The sequence below is a fragment of the Chelonus insularis genome, unplaced genomic scaffold (genome assembly GCF_013357705.1).
Source record: "Chelonus insularis isolate UGA/USDA-ARS -01 unplaced genomic scaffold, ASM1335770v1 contig_316_pilon, whole genome shotgun sequence".
NCBI lineage: Eukaryota > Metazoa > Arthropoda > Insecta > Hymenoptera > Braconidae > Chelonus > Chelonus insularis.
The window spans coordinates 376,510-393,169 of NW_023276486.1; the positions used below are offsets into that span (position 1 = coordinate 376,510).

A 16,660-nucleotide genomic window follows, 5' to 3' on the forward strand; every position below is an offset into this window, starting at 1 on the left:
TATTCTTGGCAAATGTAATAACAATAGATTTTATAATCTATATGGAATTAATTAAAAATAAGATCAATCAGCTCGTTTGACATGAATTTACAACACGAGTATATATTGCACCTGATGAAACAATCCTGTCAGTAGGCTGATAAGTATAAATTACCGACATTTATGCATAATGGGTGAATTCATTTCAGAATCCATTTGCTTTCGTTTTGAATTATACCCTTTGCATCTATATGGTACTCTCCACCATTTAGTGAAGATTCTTTCGATCTTACAATAATTTACAATGTCCTTTTGTCTAGATGGTATATAAACAAGAAAACTGTAATTGGTGACTATACAACTGAGATGATTATCCACAATGCTACTCGAGAGCTCCACGATGCTACCGTAAAATGTGAAGTTCACAATGAGGTTGGGAAGAGTGAGGAAACGGAAACGCTAGATATAACTTGTGAGTATTATCTTTGATGCCATAAGCTACAAATGCACATGTATGTATTAACGCATATTTTGATGATATGCATCGTGATTACTTGCACTACCTAAATACCAGTAAATTATGCTAGATAAATATTTTTTATTCAGGATAAACTTGACAGCTATTAACAGTATCTATGTTAATTATTCGTTCCAGTGAGAATAATATCCATTGAAGGGAATTATTCAATTCATTCATACATTTTTTTCCCTCATTCTAATTCAGAAAAATACTTAATCTTAATTAGTAGAAAGTGTAAAATAATTATGTTGAAAAATTCTGTAATTAAAGAAAATTTTTTGTTAATTAATTAGAAAGAATAAAATTGTTGGTAATTAGAAGAGAATTATTCAAGTCTTTTTCAATATTTTACACTAACAATGATAGTAATTTTAATAATATTTATTAATATTATTTCATAGATTTTTATGTGTTTACTTTGCCCTAATTTCAGAGAGATATCTGGACGTCAAACTAATCAATAGTCTCATTTTAACTTACTTCTCTTTTTAAGAAATAAAAAATCAATCAGTTACTAATAGTGATTACTTAATAATTATTTGATTTTAATAGAAATAAGCTTAAATATTTGACTCAAAATTCCAATTTATTATTTAGTTACGATACTATTTACTCCCTTTGGCATCGTAAATTAAAAAATAATTCTATTGTATTCAAAAGTTATTGTTGCAATTATATTGCACTTCATTTTTATTATTGTCTAATCAAGCAAACATTGCATCTAAATCTAAATCTTTTTTTATTAGAAAATTATTTATCTCCATTCTAAGCATTTAACATAAACAATAAATCTATTAAATATTAAATAGATATCTTAATTATCTTCAATAATTTTAATTATATTTGTATAATTTTATTTTGTAATTTTCATGTTAAATAATAAAATGCATAAAATTGAGTAAATAAATTTGATAGATTTTTAAAACGGGTTATTCCGAAAATATTTAGAAACACAATAAAAGATATGCAAATTCAAGGAACAACTATTCTACACATAAATAATTTGTGAATTATATAAAATTTATAGTGTACCCTAAAAAAAAACATAACAATAATTATACCAACAACGATAGCAATAGTAATACTAATAATAATAATAGTCATAATGACAGTGACATTATTATGTAAATTTTTAGATGGGCCGCAATTCCGACGACCGCCAATTTCAGTAGAAACGCATTACGGCACAACGGAAATACTGCAGTGCGACGTAGATGGCAATCCTCCTCCAGAGATCTTGTGGATCCACGAAGAGTCTGATCGTACTGTAGCAACTAGTTCAAACATAAGTGTAGTTGTGAGTCCCGAAACAGCAGGACGATACTATTGCAAAGCTCACGTTCCTGGATTTCCCGAATTGATCGGTTATGCCAACATCTACATTCGTGCACCACCAAGCATCGTATCACAAAGAATTCAATATGTTCCCGATGAGGGAGTGGTCAAGGTAAAATAATACTGTCACAATAATCATGATATAATCATAATAATAAACTACAAGTCAAAATAATAGTTTTAAAAAGTATAGAATTTACACTACAAATGAAAGTTATCAAAGAGTCATTTAAATATTTGAACTGCAATCAATTTACAAATTTTTTTATTTGAACAAACTACTCGATACCTTTAATGTCTATACTTCCAAGTTATCATCACTTATAATGAGTTGTAGAAACTTAATCAACAACCCTTAGATTGAGTATTAAAAATAAAATTTGAAGTTTTTTTTATGTACTTCAATCTGATCAACAAAAAGGTCACTTGTATAAAGTCACTGTCCCAATTATCACTCATCGACCTATTCTCTCTCAGTAAATTTTACAATAATTTTTTCTTTCGATAACAAGAAGATATAATTATATGTTTTCATTGATTAAATACTAATGCGATTAGAAAAAATGTAAGAGCATTATTTGTAACAACTGGATCATTGACCTTACTCTTGACAGATTTATAGGTAAATACAATGTTTTCTTTATTACAAATATTGTTTTGAATTATTATTTATTTTCAAAAATAGTTCTATGTCAAAAATATCAATTTTTTAATAAACGAAATGGATCGATAAAAACATAAACTCACGACGATGAACAATTTAAAAACTCTGCTTCGTTTCAATAGATTGAAAAAAATACTTACGAGAAATGAAAAATCACTAAAACAACATAGAACAAAACCAATTTCATTCCGTACTCAATTTATTATATTACATTTTTACACGAAGAAAATATTCTGGTAATTGTCTGGCTGTAAAGTGAAATAGAGACAGCTTTATAAAATCTCGTAAAATTTTCTCTAACTTTACTTGAAGAGAATTTTTTTTCTAATCGTAGGTAAAAAAAAACTGATAAGTGCAAGTTTTAAAACATGGAAGTAAAAATATATTTATCCAGTAACGAATTTTTAGTTCTCGTACATAAACTAATTACTTCCAAGGCTCTGAAATAAAATAAAATCTTACGAGAACTAAAAATTCTCTTGGTATAATTTTATTTATAGAAATTTCTACTCAGATCAATGTGGAAATTTTTCTGAATTAACGTAATTCCGGTATATGTTGAGTGATCAATATATCAAACGGATATCTATAACGAAGATAATATTGAATAATAAACAGACTACCCGCATAGATAATTTTCACACAGATGAATTTCTTCTTAGGTTAAATGCACCGCGATATCAGTGCCAAAAGCTGAATCTGTTGTGTGGAGTTTTGCTGGTCGCGAGCTCAATTTCTCGTTAAACAATACACCCTTCTACGTTCAGGAGGAATATACGCCTGAAAGAGTAGTCAGCACTGTTACACTTTTGGAACCCATATCCACGTACTTTGGGGATTACAATTGTACTGTTACAAATAGCTATGGCTCGGATTCTGTTGTCATCAAGCTCACTACACGTGGTAAGTATTAGATATACTTTAACAATTCTTGATATGCGAATGAAATATTAAATTTTTATTTACATAAATATTACATTTGAATCTTTTGATATATACATATTTAGTCAAAAGATTAAAATTGAATAGTATATAATAAAAATATTAAATGAGAAAATGAGACTTAACCAGACGTGACGCTTAGCGTTGATTCCAGTCGATTGGCAACTTATTTTGATAATCGTTGGACTCGTCGTATGCATTCTTCTCATTGGGATTATTATAATTCTCATTCTTCATTGTCGTGAACGGATAAAACAACCCAGGCCAAGATCAAATCAAACTCAGGATAATGAATTACGTAAGTAGTTTTACCTATTTTATCATTTTAGAACAATGACTTAAATAGCAGTAATAATAATTAGCTTTTTAATTACAAACTTCTTCTGGTGGTTAAAAATTCATATCTTCATTCGTTCACTAATTATCATGTCAATTATAATGAATTTCTTGAATGAATCAAAAAGTTAGATATAAAAATTATCCAATGATTTATGTCATTTTTTTATACTGCATAATTATTATTATACAAAATTTAGCTTTATTTGTCTTAAATTCAGCTAATTATTTTAAGCTAAATGCTTTGAAAGTTATTTTCATGATTAATAACCATGATATTATAGAAAAATATTCAAAATATAAAAGATAATTTCATATTTACATAAAGGAAATTATTATTTTTATTCAATAACTTATAACAGTTTAAAGAAAAAATTCATTGTTCTTTTTAAATAAATATAAACAACCATTCAAATGCAATGGTAATAAATCTGCTGAATATAATAGAAAATGGAACTAACTGACTTGCCAAAAAAATGATTAATAGAGTAATTTGTATGTGTTATTTATCACTATATTATTAACAGATCATAATTTTATAAATTCATTCAAAAATAAATTGAACGGAAAAAAACTTTCAATATATGCCAATTCATTCTAGCAATTTTATTTTTTTTTTTTACGCTAAATGATAAAATAATCAAAAAGGAAATTAAATTATATATCACAAATCACAAACATTATTTTATCAATTTAACTTAATTGATGTGTAAATACAATAAGATAAATATTAAAATTTCATTAATAACTCTAACATTTGAACTCGAATTTGTACTTTTGTATGTGTTAATTATTATCATCATTAATTAAATATATTGTGAGAAATTAATTCATATTTTTAATTAAATTAGCTTGTGAATTTTCTCACACTTTAACGTGTTAATATTGTTACATAATATTTAAAATCTTTCTATCTACTTTCTAAAATTATAAATAATCGAGAACCACAGAAATTCATTTCTTTTTTTAAAATATCAAAGGTTATAAGTTTAATTAATCAAATCTATCATCATCAAAATCTCTAAATCATACAAGTATTTATTTTGATATAAATTTCATCAATTTCATTATTGAAATCAAAGAACGAAAATTAATTTTTTTATTAGTGTCAACTAATCTGATTTTTAGCCCTTTTTTATAGCTTAATTTCTATCCTTAATAAATAAAATGACGAAATTTAATTAGTCCATAGTTGCAAAATGAATCACGAAGCTTTTATACGGAAATTCTACTAAAACCTTATAGGATCACGAAAAAACTTTTTTATATTATAATTGACCAATAATTTAATTCAACTTCTTCTTTACTCAATCAATTATATTCAACACTAATATGTTTATAAAAACAAGATAAGCTACAAAAGCAATTAATAGACTGAGATAATTATTTTAATTGGTTTTGAAATAACTCAACAAAGTCTTCTCTGCAGTACAATAATTGACAAACGTTGTGCTAATCTATATATGAACACGACACAATGAAATCAATACTAATTTATGAAGTAAATCTATTTTAAATATAACTATTAATAAGATAAATGAAAGAAAGAATTTTAGAAATAGTATTGACTAATTTATGTTGAAAATGGCAGAAGAAACCGATTCTAATCCTGACCGTTACCGAGAAAGTGATCGCAGCAGTAACCTGTCGGATGTTAAAGCTGATATACGTGCTGGATCTAGCGTGAGCAACGCTGAGAGCGTGACTGCTCTCGACAGTGAAGGTGAAGGAAGTACTAGGGGTGTAAATGCCTTAGCTCTTGCTGGTCCAGTACCTAACCCACTGGGTTATCGATACAGCGCTGACTATACAGAACCCTCATTTCCACCTAAGAACACTGTGAGTACCTAATTCAATTCAACAGTTTTTCATCCTTTTATTTTAGCTGACATTAACTAAACTTGATGATGGAATAAGAATTAATTCATATTGCCACAAAATCTATTTTCAACCCATTAATCTTGTTTTAGGATGGAAGTAACAATAATGGATATGTGCCATATGTAGATTATTCAAGGGATTATATGCCACCAAATAGTCAAGGAATGGGTGCGTCACGTGAATCATTAAGCCGTATTCCTTCCAGTGGTATTTTAACTTCCAAGAAAATAGGTCTAAGTTCCGCTAACTTAGGCACGACTACACCACAGACAACACCAATAATCGATCCACGATTCTCTGCAACATACGGAAATCCGTATTTGAGGTAACGAACTTTTTTTTTCTTCCCTTGTTTCCTTTACTTTTTTAATTCTAAGCTATTGATTGCCCTTTTTTTATTCAATTAGCGTTTCTATTGCTATTATTACAAAATGAACATCAATACAATTGATTGAAAAATATAGGTCTGCTATTTTCAACGAACTAAACTTAAAAATGAAAAAAATCATGCTTTAAAGTGTTTTAAATTAATCATGATTTGAATTTGATAGACAGCTTCTTATTGTTATTAAATTTAATACAAACAATTCCGTCATTTTTTTGACAGCGTTAAGTATAGTTTAAATTAAAAATATATTTCCATTTGTAAATATTTTTACATCAAAATTGATGAATATTTTAAATCAAATCTACTCGTGTACTCTTTTTTTCAAAAAATATAAAATTGCTTCAATTGTTTCTAAATAGATTATAATTGTAAATGAAGTAGTCTGTAAGTTACAGAAAAAACTTTTTCTTGAATTTATATTTGATAAAGACGTTGAATATTTTAGTGTTAATTTTGACTCCAAAAATCAATATGAACTTTAAATAAATTAATCATCAACTTTATTAACTTACATTGTATGGTTGATTCTTAAGATATAGTATTCTTTTATCTACTATAAAAATAACGGTGCAAATGTATAGCCCTTTATTACATAAATCAACTAATTCACAATCTACAATGACCTGAATAAAATATGTGTATATATGTAAAAAGTATCTTTCACAAAAGTACATGTGTATATATGTATCACTTTATCTATTTAGATATGTAGGATATATTTTATAGCTTACATAATCAGTGAAACACGTTTAGTTTTACTCATGTATCAACAATAATAGTAACAATTTTTTATTAAGATAAATTTAAAAATAATTAGGTGAGAATTTTTTATAGAAAATTCCAACTTTAAATTTTAAATAACTTGAGAATGAATTCCTTTTTCGATATCATCATTTACTTTACATTGAATTTATTTTCATTCAATTGAAATAGAAAATTTATAAATTTTATAATTAATCAATATAACTTTACAATTATTTGCATATAAAATATATAATTAATTAATTGGAAAGTTATCAACTAATTGAAAATTCTTTGCAAAATATTTATTCAATTTTCAGTAGGAAATGTTGAATATGAATGGTAAATAAATAGTGTATGTTGTAAATTAGTAAATATTAATTAAATCATAACCTCTTATCAAAATATTAAATATAATTAATTTTGAAACCAATAGCCAATTCTTTTAGTTTTCTATTTATTTGAATGAAAATTTATCAACATCACTTAAAGAATGAAATTTAAAAAATAATAATTAAAAAAGACTAAAATACGAGATATTTGATAGAAAATTAATATTTGTCACTGAAAATATTTTTTCGTCTTATTTTTTTAATAATTTTCAATAGTTAACAATAAGTGTATTTTGTCTTAAAGACATACAAAAATATGATGAAGTAACTTTTCTTTATCGATTGAAATTTATAGCAAAAAAAATTTATAATAAAATCTTTGCATAGTAGAAATTCTCAACATATTAACTAGATTTTTTTCCAATATTAGAATGTCTGCGGCTGAACAACTTAGACATGCGCCTCATACCGCCATACCAGGTGTAACACCAGCACCTCCGCCTTACACTCAAGCTATGCGAATGAATAGTTTGAGTACATTGAATGGTGCCGGGCCACAGGTAAATTTATCACCAATACAATACGATTTTTTCTAATTCAATCTGATTGTTTAATATTTCATTAACATGTAAATTGGAATATAATTAATCTAATTAATTTTACAAACCCCAATGTTCTATAGTTTTTCAATTAAAATGAAATTGCAATTGACATTAGAATGAATCAAAAAATAGATATATATTACATTGTAATTGAAACTTTTTTAAAGGATCAAGCTAAATATAGTAAATTAATCCCTGAATAAATAAAAAAAAATCTATTACCTGAGTAAAATTTTATGTTCAAATATCGAAGTTTGAAAATATGAATTGATGTACAAATCAACCATTTGATAGAAAACTTCAATGGTTTCGCTCTAAATGTTACACATTTTTACAAATAATCCAATTAGTGTATCTAAAATCTACCGCTAACTTGATGTAAATGAATTTCAATGATTATATTACAGAAATAAAATATTTTACAGGCCCCATTATCAGCACATTATATAACTGGTGGTCCTAATGGTGGTGTAGCAACAGTCAAACGTACATCAGGAATTAGTGGCACACTAGCAACGCATGTATGAGATACGGACTTCAATTAGAATTTACAAAGTTTAAATTCTAATGTAATTAGAAGTGTTACTGTGGACTTCTTAGTGTAAGTGCAGTGATTGTCATCTTTTCATAAACAACATTATAATACCAACTTTATTGATCAAGAAAACAATTTTATTACTTCATAATAATTATATCAAGTCAATAGTGAATAATTCAAACCGTCAGAATTCAATTGTTCAAGCGACTAAGGATGTGATACTTATCTTGAAACTGGTAAAGTTTGAGAACTATGAATCTAAAATGTTCAACTTCGTAGATCAAATGTTGACAAAAATAATGGAATATTTAGAAAAATCATCACTATCTGATGAAATGGTAATATGATAATACTAATTATCTTGTTAATAGTATGAAAACCGTGAAGGCTAATATAAATATTAATAATCTGAGACTATTAGGCAATTAAGCTACTCAATTCATTTTCATTGATCTATGCCGGAGTTTTCAATAAATTGACTTTAATAATTTAGTGATATATTAAATTCTATATAAATGTGATTAAACAAGTACTAAATTAGTGTAAATGAGCTCTTGAAAATAAGAAGAAATATCACTTGAAGAAGTATATTATACTACAAAAGAATTTAATGATGAAAATAATGAGCTCAAACGATTCATAGAAATTGAATAAGTTCTATGTTAGTGAGCCATTTTCGTAATTAAGCTCAGTGCTCAAACAAATACGCAAGTGATAGTTGCTTCAACGTTTTGATGACGAGACAAGGAAATTAAACGAGCTTTTATATGTCATAAATAATGAAAATAATAAGATCATATGCAAAAAGCGTGCAATAGTAAAAATTTTTTTAGAAAGCAATTAGACTATTCAATATTGACAATCTTTAATCTATTATAATGAATTTCAATAAGCATTTTATTAAATTAGTTCACTTCTCTTTCCGGACTATCAGGAGAGATTTTTATATATCATTTAGACATTTATGTCTTACTTGAAACATGTCAATTATTACCCAAGTACTTGTATATAGAAATTGTCGTAGCTCATCTAATTATTATTAAAACACAGTCGTGTTTTAATAAATCTCAAATAGACATGCCTAAACTTGGGTAAAATTTTATTAACTGTACTACAAATAGTTTCCATTGGCCTGAAATTAACAATCAATATTAAAAAAAAAAAAAGCAAAAAAAAACAGGCGTTATTTTCTAAAACAAATTGTAAAAAGTAAAGAAAGTTTTTTTAGCTACGTTGTATAGTTAAATAGTTAAATTATTTAGATATATTATGGACCTGTTGTCAATATAAATTTATAGCCTATACAGTTTAATGGCACTAAAAATAATTTAACTAAAATAAAAATGTTCTTTCTGAACAAAATGATTGTAAATAGTTGTACGTATACACATTATATAAGTCTATGAATATATAGGTATACATACTGAAATAATTATTAGCGCAAAAAATCAATATAAAAAATACAGAGTTTTTATAATTGCTTATAAACTTGGCATAATTACACTAAATACTAAGCCAATCACTAAATTACATAGGTACATTTCTCTTTGTAAATTTTAATCTTAATAGGGTGATTATCTTCCTTTATACTGTTCATTCTAGTCTTCATAAGAACGAAGAAACATCATTTATACGTTGGCGTTGAGCCATCATCGAATAAATATCAGCTTACAATTCTTATTTTGTATTAAAACAAAAAAAAAAAAAATGAAAAAATAACATTTTTCGGCAATACGAAAATATACTAATTTTAATGCTGATATTTAATAAAAACAGGGTAATCCATGAGTTATTCACAGACTATATGACAGTATAAATGATACAGATAAACAATTATTACCATTGTATGGACAAAAATAGACAAAGCAAATAAACACATTAAAATGTTAGTGTTTTACACTGAATCTCTTTATATAACACTTGTGTGTTTCTGTAAAATAATTTGGTGTATATAACTGAAATTATTGCTCACTATATCTTATAAGTGTAGTTAGGGCCATTCATTGTGATCCACTTTTCAAAAAGTGGCGCATAAATTAAGCATTAACTTACATGAAGCGAGAATATTTTTTTCAATTAAAATAAATTCTCTAAAAATAATAGAGAAATGACTTGATTTGACGAGAGCCAATATCAAGCCCATAAAAAACGTTAAATTGTAAATATAATTTTCTTTAGAAAAAATTGTAGAAAATTAAATTATGTACGCTATACAAATTTTTATATCTTCTGATCAGAAATATTTTCTTTTATTCAATAACACAAAATTTAAGTGCAATTCTTAATTTTTATTCAGTTAAACTACTTAATTAATAAAACAAACTAGATTAAAAATAATTATGACATTGACCGTGTAAAAAAAATTATTCATAAAGAATAAACAGAATTGACTGTCGAGCTCATTAGACAATCTAATAATTTATAAAAAAAATATTTATCGGATGAAAAAAAAAATCACTTAATGAATGTGATTTTTTTTAATTTTTCAAAATGCAAATAGGAAAGGCATTTAATGTTGTGACTACATTTCCTTTAATTTGTTATTTTAAAATTTTATAAGAGTTATGTAAATTGAATTATAATAATGATCAAAATGATATAAAATGCCCGTAACATTTAATTAGCATAATTTTTTTCAACGATTTGAATATACTTGTTTATGTTATCCAAAAAAATTTAGATTATCTTATGAGCTGACTATTCATCTAATGAATATCAAAAAGATTCGATAAGATCTATTTTTTTTACACAGGTTTAAAATGGCGAATTTATCGTACGTTGGGTCGACAAATTATGTACAACGTTGCAGTACCGTTAACTGTTAAACTGTTCATACGTTCAAATAATTTGATTAATCATGTTCTATAAAAAAATTAAAACTTAGATATACCTGCGTATAGTGAATACACATATGTTCAATAGACAATTCATAAATCGGAAATATTTTGCTTAATAACATTCAAAAGTTCTACGAAAAAATATCGTCAAAGACTAATAGAAATTTTCATTAATTATTTATATGAATAAAGATAATAAAAAAAAGAGCAACGATACACAAAACTTTAATATAACTGTTCTCTTAAATGATAAAAAAAAGAATGGCATAAATTCGAAAAAAAGTATCATTCGTAATTTTTTTTCATTTAATGATAGGAAATAAAATAATATAAATATATTTACTTTTTTTGACTGCTTTTTAAAAGACGAAATTAAATAGAGTACTGGTTTACGAAACATTCAATAGTATTATAAATTAACATTATTGAATTGATACTAATAAACAAAGAGTATTCTTTTTTTTTAACTTTTGGAATTATTAAGTAGATCTGTGTTGTCATAAAGTTAGATCTGAATTCAAATTGGTAGAATCTTTTCGGTATTTATGTCATTAGAAATGATTTTTTTTTATTCATTAGCTCTTTTTATAACGTCTTATTCACTATTGATGACTGTATAAGGAATTATTTGATACATACTGATTAGTTGCAAAAAAATTATTCTATCATATGTTAAATATGAATACTATCTAATGTTCATGAAAATGAAAGAAAGTTTATAACGAACTTACTAAAAATTATTTAACTACTCAATTTATTCATAAAAAAAAACAAAGAATTCCCAACTTAAATGGACTTTAAAAGAATTTTTATATTTATTAATGATTCGTATTATTTTTGTTAGAAAAATTTTAGCAAATTGAATTAAAATATAAAATCTATAATTATAGATAAAATCATAATATATGTGTCATAAAATATTCTTTCATTCTCAATGAATTTTTACAGTCAATTTACATCAACTGATTACGGTAACAAGTTTTCATACAATAATCAATGTATTGAACTATTGCTTCACTATTACATAAAAAGATAAAATATTGTCAACAGAAAGTATCTTTTTAGAAAACAAAAAAGTAAAAAAAATAAATAATGCATTCATCTTTACGTGCACTGAAAGAAATTTTTTACTTAATCACACGACAAATATTTAGCCTATTAGTGATAAATAAATTTTTGCTTATTATTAATGAAAATTCGATTTATCATGAGTAAAATACTCTATTGAGTAAATATTTTACTGATACACTAATATGAATACAAGAAGTATTTTTTTATTTATGTTAAGTAAATTTTACTTGTATGTATCAATTTGAAAATTTGTCATTATTTTAACTTAGGTCTCGTAAAAAATTTCTTTCAATGTTCTTATTACGATGTTACTCGGAATAAGACCTATTTTAAATTTGACTGAACAATATAGAAGATAAAATATACCGTATATTTTTCTCAATGTTAAGCTTTCACTCAATTATCGTAGATATTTATCTTAAATACAGAACCGAATATTATGTAGCATTAAAATAACTATAAAATCGTTAAATAATTTATCTTCCAAAAAATTATAAATTTTTTCCATATTATTACAAAGTTATAAACAATCATTACGGTAGCATTCGATCTTAATATAATTCTCAATGATGAAGTTAAAAAAAAAACATTTCGCTGATATTATAATTATAAAGCGGCCCAAGTACAAAATGTAATACTATTTATGATGCCCAACAAACATGATAGTGTCATAATATTCATTTAATTCTAACAAAACAATTTTCAACTAAGATAAAATTGTCTCTAATGGAGTAAAGAATAACAAATACTAAACGACTTGAATTACTTTTAATATGACAGATTTGGAGTATTTTTTTTATGTAATATTTTTCCTTGTTATGTATTGATTTATTTAAATAACTTACATAAATTTCATTGAAAGTATTTATTTGAATTTGTGTCAGTAGTCTATTACCTGTAATATTAGTCTAATAAATTGTAAAGTAGACTGCCTATTCCATAATCTGGCAAAGTTCAATTGCGAGAAAAATTTACTAAACTTAAAATATCTGACTAAATAATGTCAATTAGTACAATGACCAAGCAAAGACTGCAAATTATCATCTCAATATTTAATCTTGGTCAAACAAAGTGGAATAATATCAAAATATTAAATTCCAAAATCAAGCTTAAAATAATTTTTAATCTATTTCATTGAACTTTATACGTTACTATGACGAAATGAATATTAAAATTATCATAATTTTTAAAACTGATCAAATGAACAATTAAGTATCAGCGTCAATTGAGTTATACATGTCTATAAATAATGAATGTCCTATTCTTACAAGCACTTGAGTAATTTTCACAATGTATAAATACGTCAATATCGTTAAAAAAAAACTGACGAAAGAAGTTCGTCAAATGAAAGATGATAAAGATAAATTTTAAGCAATTTAAAATCTAGCTGACTGTTGAAATAACTAAAAATATATTATTTCTAATAATGTGTTGTAAAGAGCTGAACTAGTGAACCCTCCAATTTTGCCTTGTAAATATGCTATCAAAAATAGGCAAAAACGATAAAAATAATTATTCAAGATAATCCCCCGTAAATGACGTCTATCTATATACTCCTAAGATTCGATTATCCGATAAAAATTAATGACCATTATTTCATAATTTCTTACTTCTATATCATAACACCATGTCAATTTAAAAGAAAGAAAAATTTCTCACCAATTCTGTACAATTAGTTTTTTGACAAGTTTATACCCAATTTCCTCCGTCAGTGGTGCCTAAAAAATTTAATCCTAAAAATTGTATAAGATCTTCCGTTTATAAAAATACATAATACATATACATACACTTAGCACATATATATACACATAAATACGCAATAAACATATCATACAATTAAATACATATTTCTTCTACAGCGTGCCAATATTACCCACATTTAATTAATCATTATCAGACAAACAATTATTACCATTAAAACATTTTAATCTAGCATCAGAATAAATTTTTTTTTAAAAATTGACAGGTATAATGATATAATAGATCGACAGCTATCACTTTTACTGTAAAATTGCTGTTGTATCATAATACATTAGTTATATTTTCTATTGATCAATTATCAATAATATTTATTTACCAAAGAAAAATGATTTTATATTATGTACATGCTTATTATCACATTAATTTAAATGCGTTGTACATGTTTCAACCAGTAAACGTACTCGCTGATTCAAGTGCTTTAATAATTTTTTTATATTTTTATGATTTTAATAATCATTTTATTTTTAATCGTATTAAATAATATGTTTTTAAAATGATGCTACTTTAGTATAGATATATGTGTACGATATTTTTTATAACAAGTTGTCTGTATTAATATTTATATACCTCTAGATATTGATTATTTTATACAACGGCCAATAATGTAATAATTTGGAGTTGATTATGTATTACTTATGTTTATGATTTTATTAAATTTTGCCATATTCCAATTTTTCTTTTTCTTTGTTTTAATTGTAAAATCCATTACCATTCAAATCTCTTCTGCCATTAATTTTACTTAATTATTCCATTTTTACAATCCTAATGATGTATTATCCACATGTATGCAAATATTAAAAAACAAAATCTATAAATTGTGCGTATTTTTACATAGAGTAATATGCAAATCACGATGTTTTTACGCTGAATGAATTGAATCCTAAAAAAAAGGAGTTTGCAAAAAATGTATAAAAATTTCTTATTGAAATTTCATGTAGTCATCTGATGAAATAATGCAAGAAAAAAAATTTGTAAAATACGTGTGACCATAATATCGTTAAGTTTAATTTATTTTAAACTTGTTACAAATTAAAAACTTCAATATCATCAAATATTTGTATCAAATTACATTTTGTTAATGATTATACTTCAATTAGACACATGCCGCTTTTCGTTTGCGGTAAAAGAAAATACCGATATAAACAAATGTTTTTAAGAGTCAAATATTTGTATGGTACAGAGAAGCAAAAACATTTATCGTAAAAACTTTTTGTGCAAGTTTTCAAAAGAAGGTACTTGATCGAGTGCACTAAATATTAGATTGTCTGCAGGAATACTTCTGATATTATTTATGATTGTAGATTAAAGAATTCAATAATAAGACGTTCTAAATGTAAATTTGAATTATATATGAAAATATGAATGAAATAGAATAGATATCACCATAAAGCAGCATTATATATTTTAAATTGTTGAAAAATCTTTGAAAACATGTACAGCAATAAATTTAGTGTAAGTTGTGATAAATTCAATTAAAATCACTTTATTTAGTGTCAATTGTTGAACACGTCTCATAGATGTTTATAAGAAATGATTATTCTTTAGTATGTATTTACTATACATAAAATTGTATGTATTTTAAATATATACTTAAACAGAATATTATAAAGATTTTACAACAATATAATTTGCATAATGTTGCATTTAATGTATTAGAAATCAAAATTTTTTAAGATGCACGGTGTGCCTGTCATAATGTATCTATATGTCCAATTTAAATTAAATAGCCTCTGCTCGCAAAAAAAAATTTCATTTGTTTGTAAAAAACTATAAATTCAAATTGTACATATTTAGTATGTGACATTCATGCTGAATAATTAAATTTAGCCGCAATAAAAATTTTAATATTTTATAAAAAAAAAAATGAAATATATAAATTTATTTAATTTGCAGAGCAGTGGTTAATTGCTCATATGTAATAAGGGTTGAATAAAATGTTATAAGTTGTAACAACAGTTGACAGAATACTCAAGCATGTTTGTGATTTGTATATGAAGATTTTCTAATAGAACTAAAAATAGCTAGAAGTATTTGCAAAGCTATAAAAAATTTTAATCTATATAAACTTTTACACTGAAGTATTTCTGAAGATAATCCTAACAAAAAAACGCTCTTGCTCACAATTGCTCTAGATCATTAAGACTTATTGCAGTACGATCTTTCATTCCTTTTGAAGAGAAAATAATAAAATTTATAATAATAACTTTATGAATCTACCTGTATATACGTATTTTGTATTCCTCTAAAATAAATATGAAAAAATACTACTAAATAAAAGTTGTTTTATTGTATTCCTACCTTTAAAATATATTTCACAAATATGGACCTTAAGTTTTGCAATAATTGTTTCCATTTTTTCTGATAATTCAATATTTGTTACACATTTAAATTTCGTAAAACAGTACTCGTATCGAATAAAACAATATGGCAGCGAATCATAAACAGTTAACTTCACTTCAAAGCGTTTTGTTGACCTCTTCAGAAAAAAGAAGAAGACATCATCTTTCTGACGATTGTAGAGGGCGTGACGATCTCAAATCACGAAAATTTTATGCAATTTACTCCATTTGTACTGTTTATCATTGAAATTTTAGCAAAAAATGATTTTTTCTTCCATCTTTGTGAATCTACTTTATTGAAAATTATTATTCTGCATCTTGAAAGCCAAACTTTAGAATAAATTAAAGCTCATTTCATATTTGATGTTTTGATCACGTGGCAAGTCACGTGATT

General features: G+C 25.1%; 1 protein-coding gene across 2 annotated transcripts in view; it reads left to right on the forward strand.

Annotated features, from left to right (window-relative positions):
* Positions 1–9,999, forward strand: part of LOC118065487 (irregular chiasm C-roughest protein-like) — a 67,459-nt gene extending 57,460 nt beyond the window's left edge. Inside the window, exons 6-13 of one of the 2 annotated variants that reach the window (XM_035080787.1) lie at positions 300–451; positions 1,636–1,946; positions 3,161–3,401; positions 3,583–3,738; positions 5,368–5,615; positions 5,747–5,982; positions 7,549–7,678; positions 8,146–9,999. In XM_035080787.1, the coding sequence (XP_034936678.1) occupies positions 300–451; positions 1,636–1,946; positions 3,161–3,401; positions 3,583–3,738; positions 5,368–5,615; positions 5,747–5,982; positions 7,549–7,678; positions 8,146–8,247 (1,576 nt within the window). In that variant the 3' untranslated portion in view covers positions 8,248–9,999. The remainder of the gene's footprint in view (positions 1–299; positions 452–1,635; positions 1,947–3,160; positions 3,402–3,582; positions 3,739–5,367; positions 5,616–5,746; positions 5,983–7,548; positions 7,679–8,145) is intronic. The other variant, XM_035080788.1, reaches the window with a different exon arrangement.
* The last annotated feature ends 6,661 nt before the right edge of the window (positions 10,000–16,660 follow it).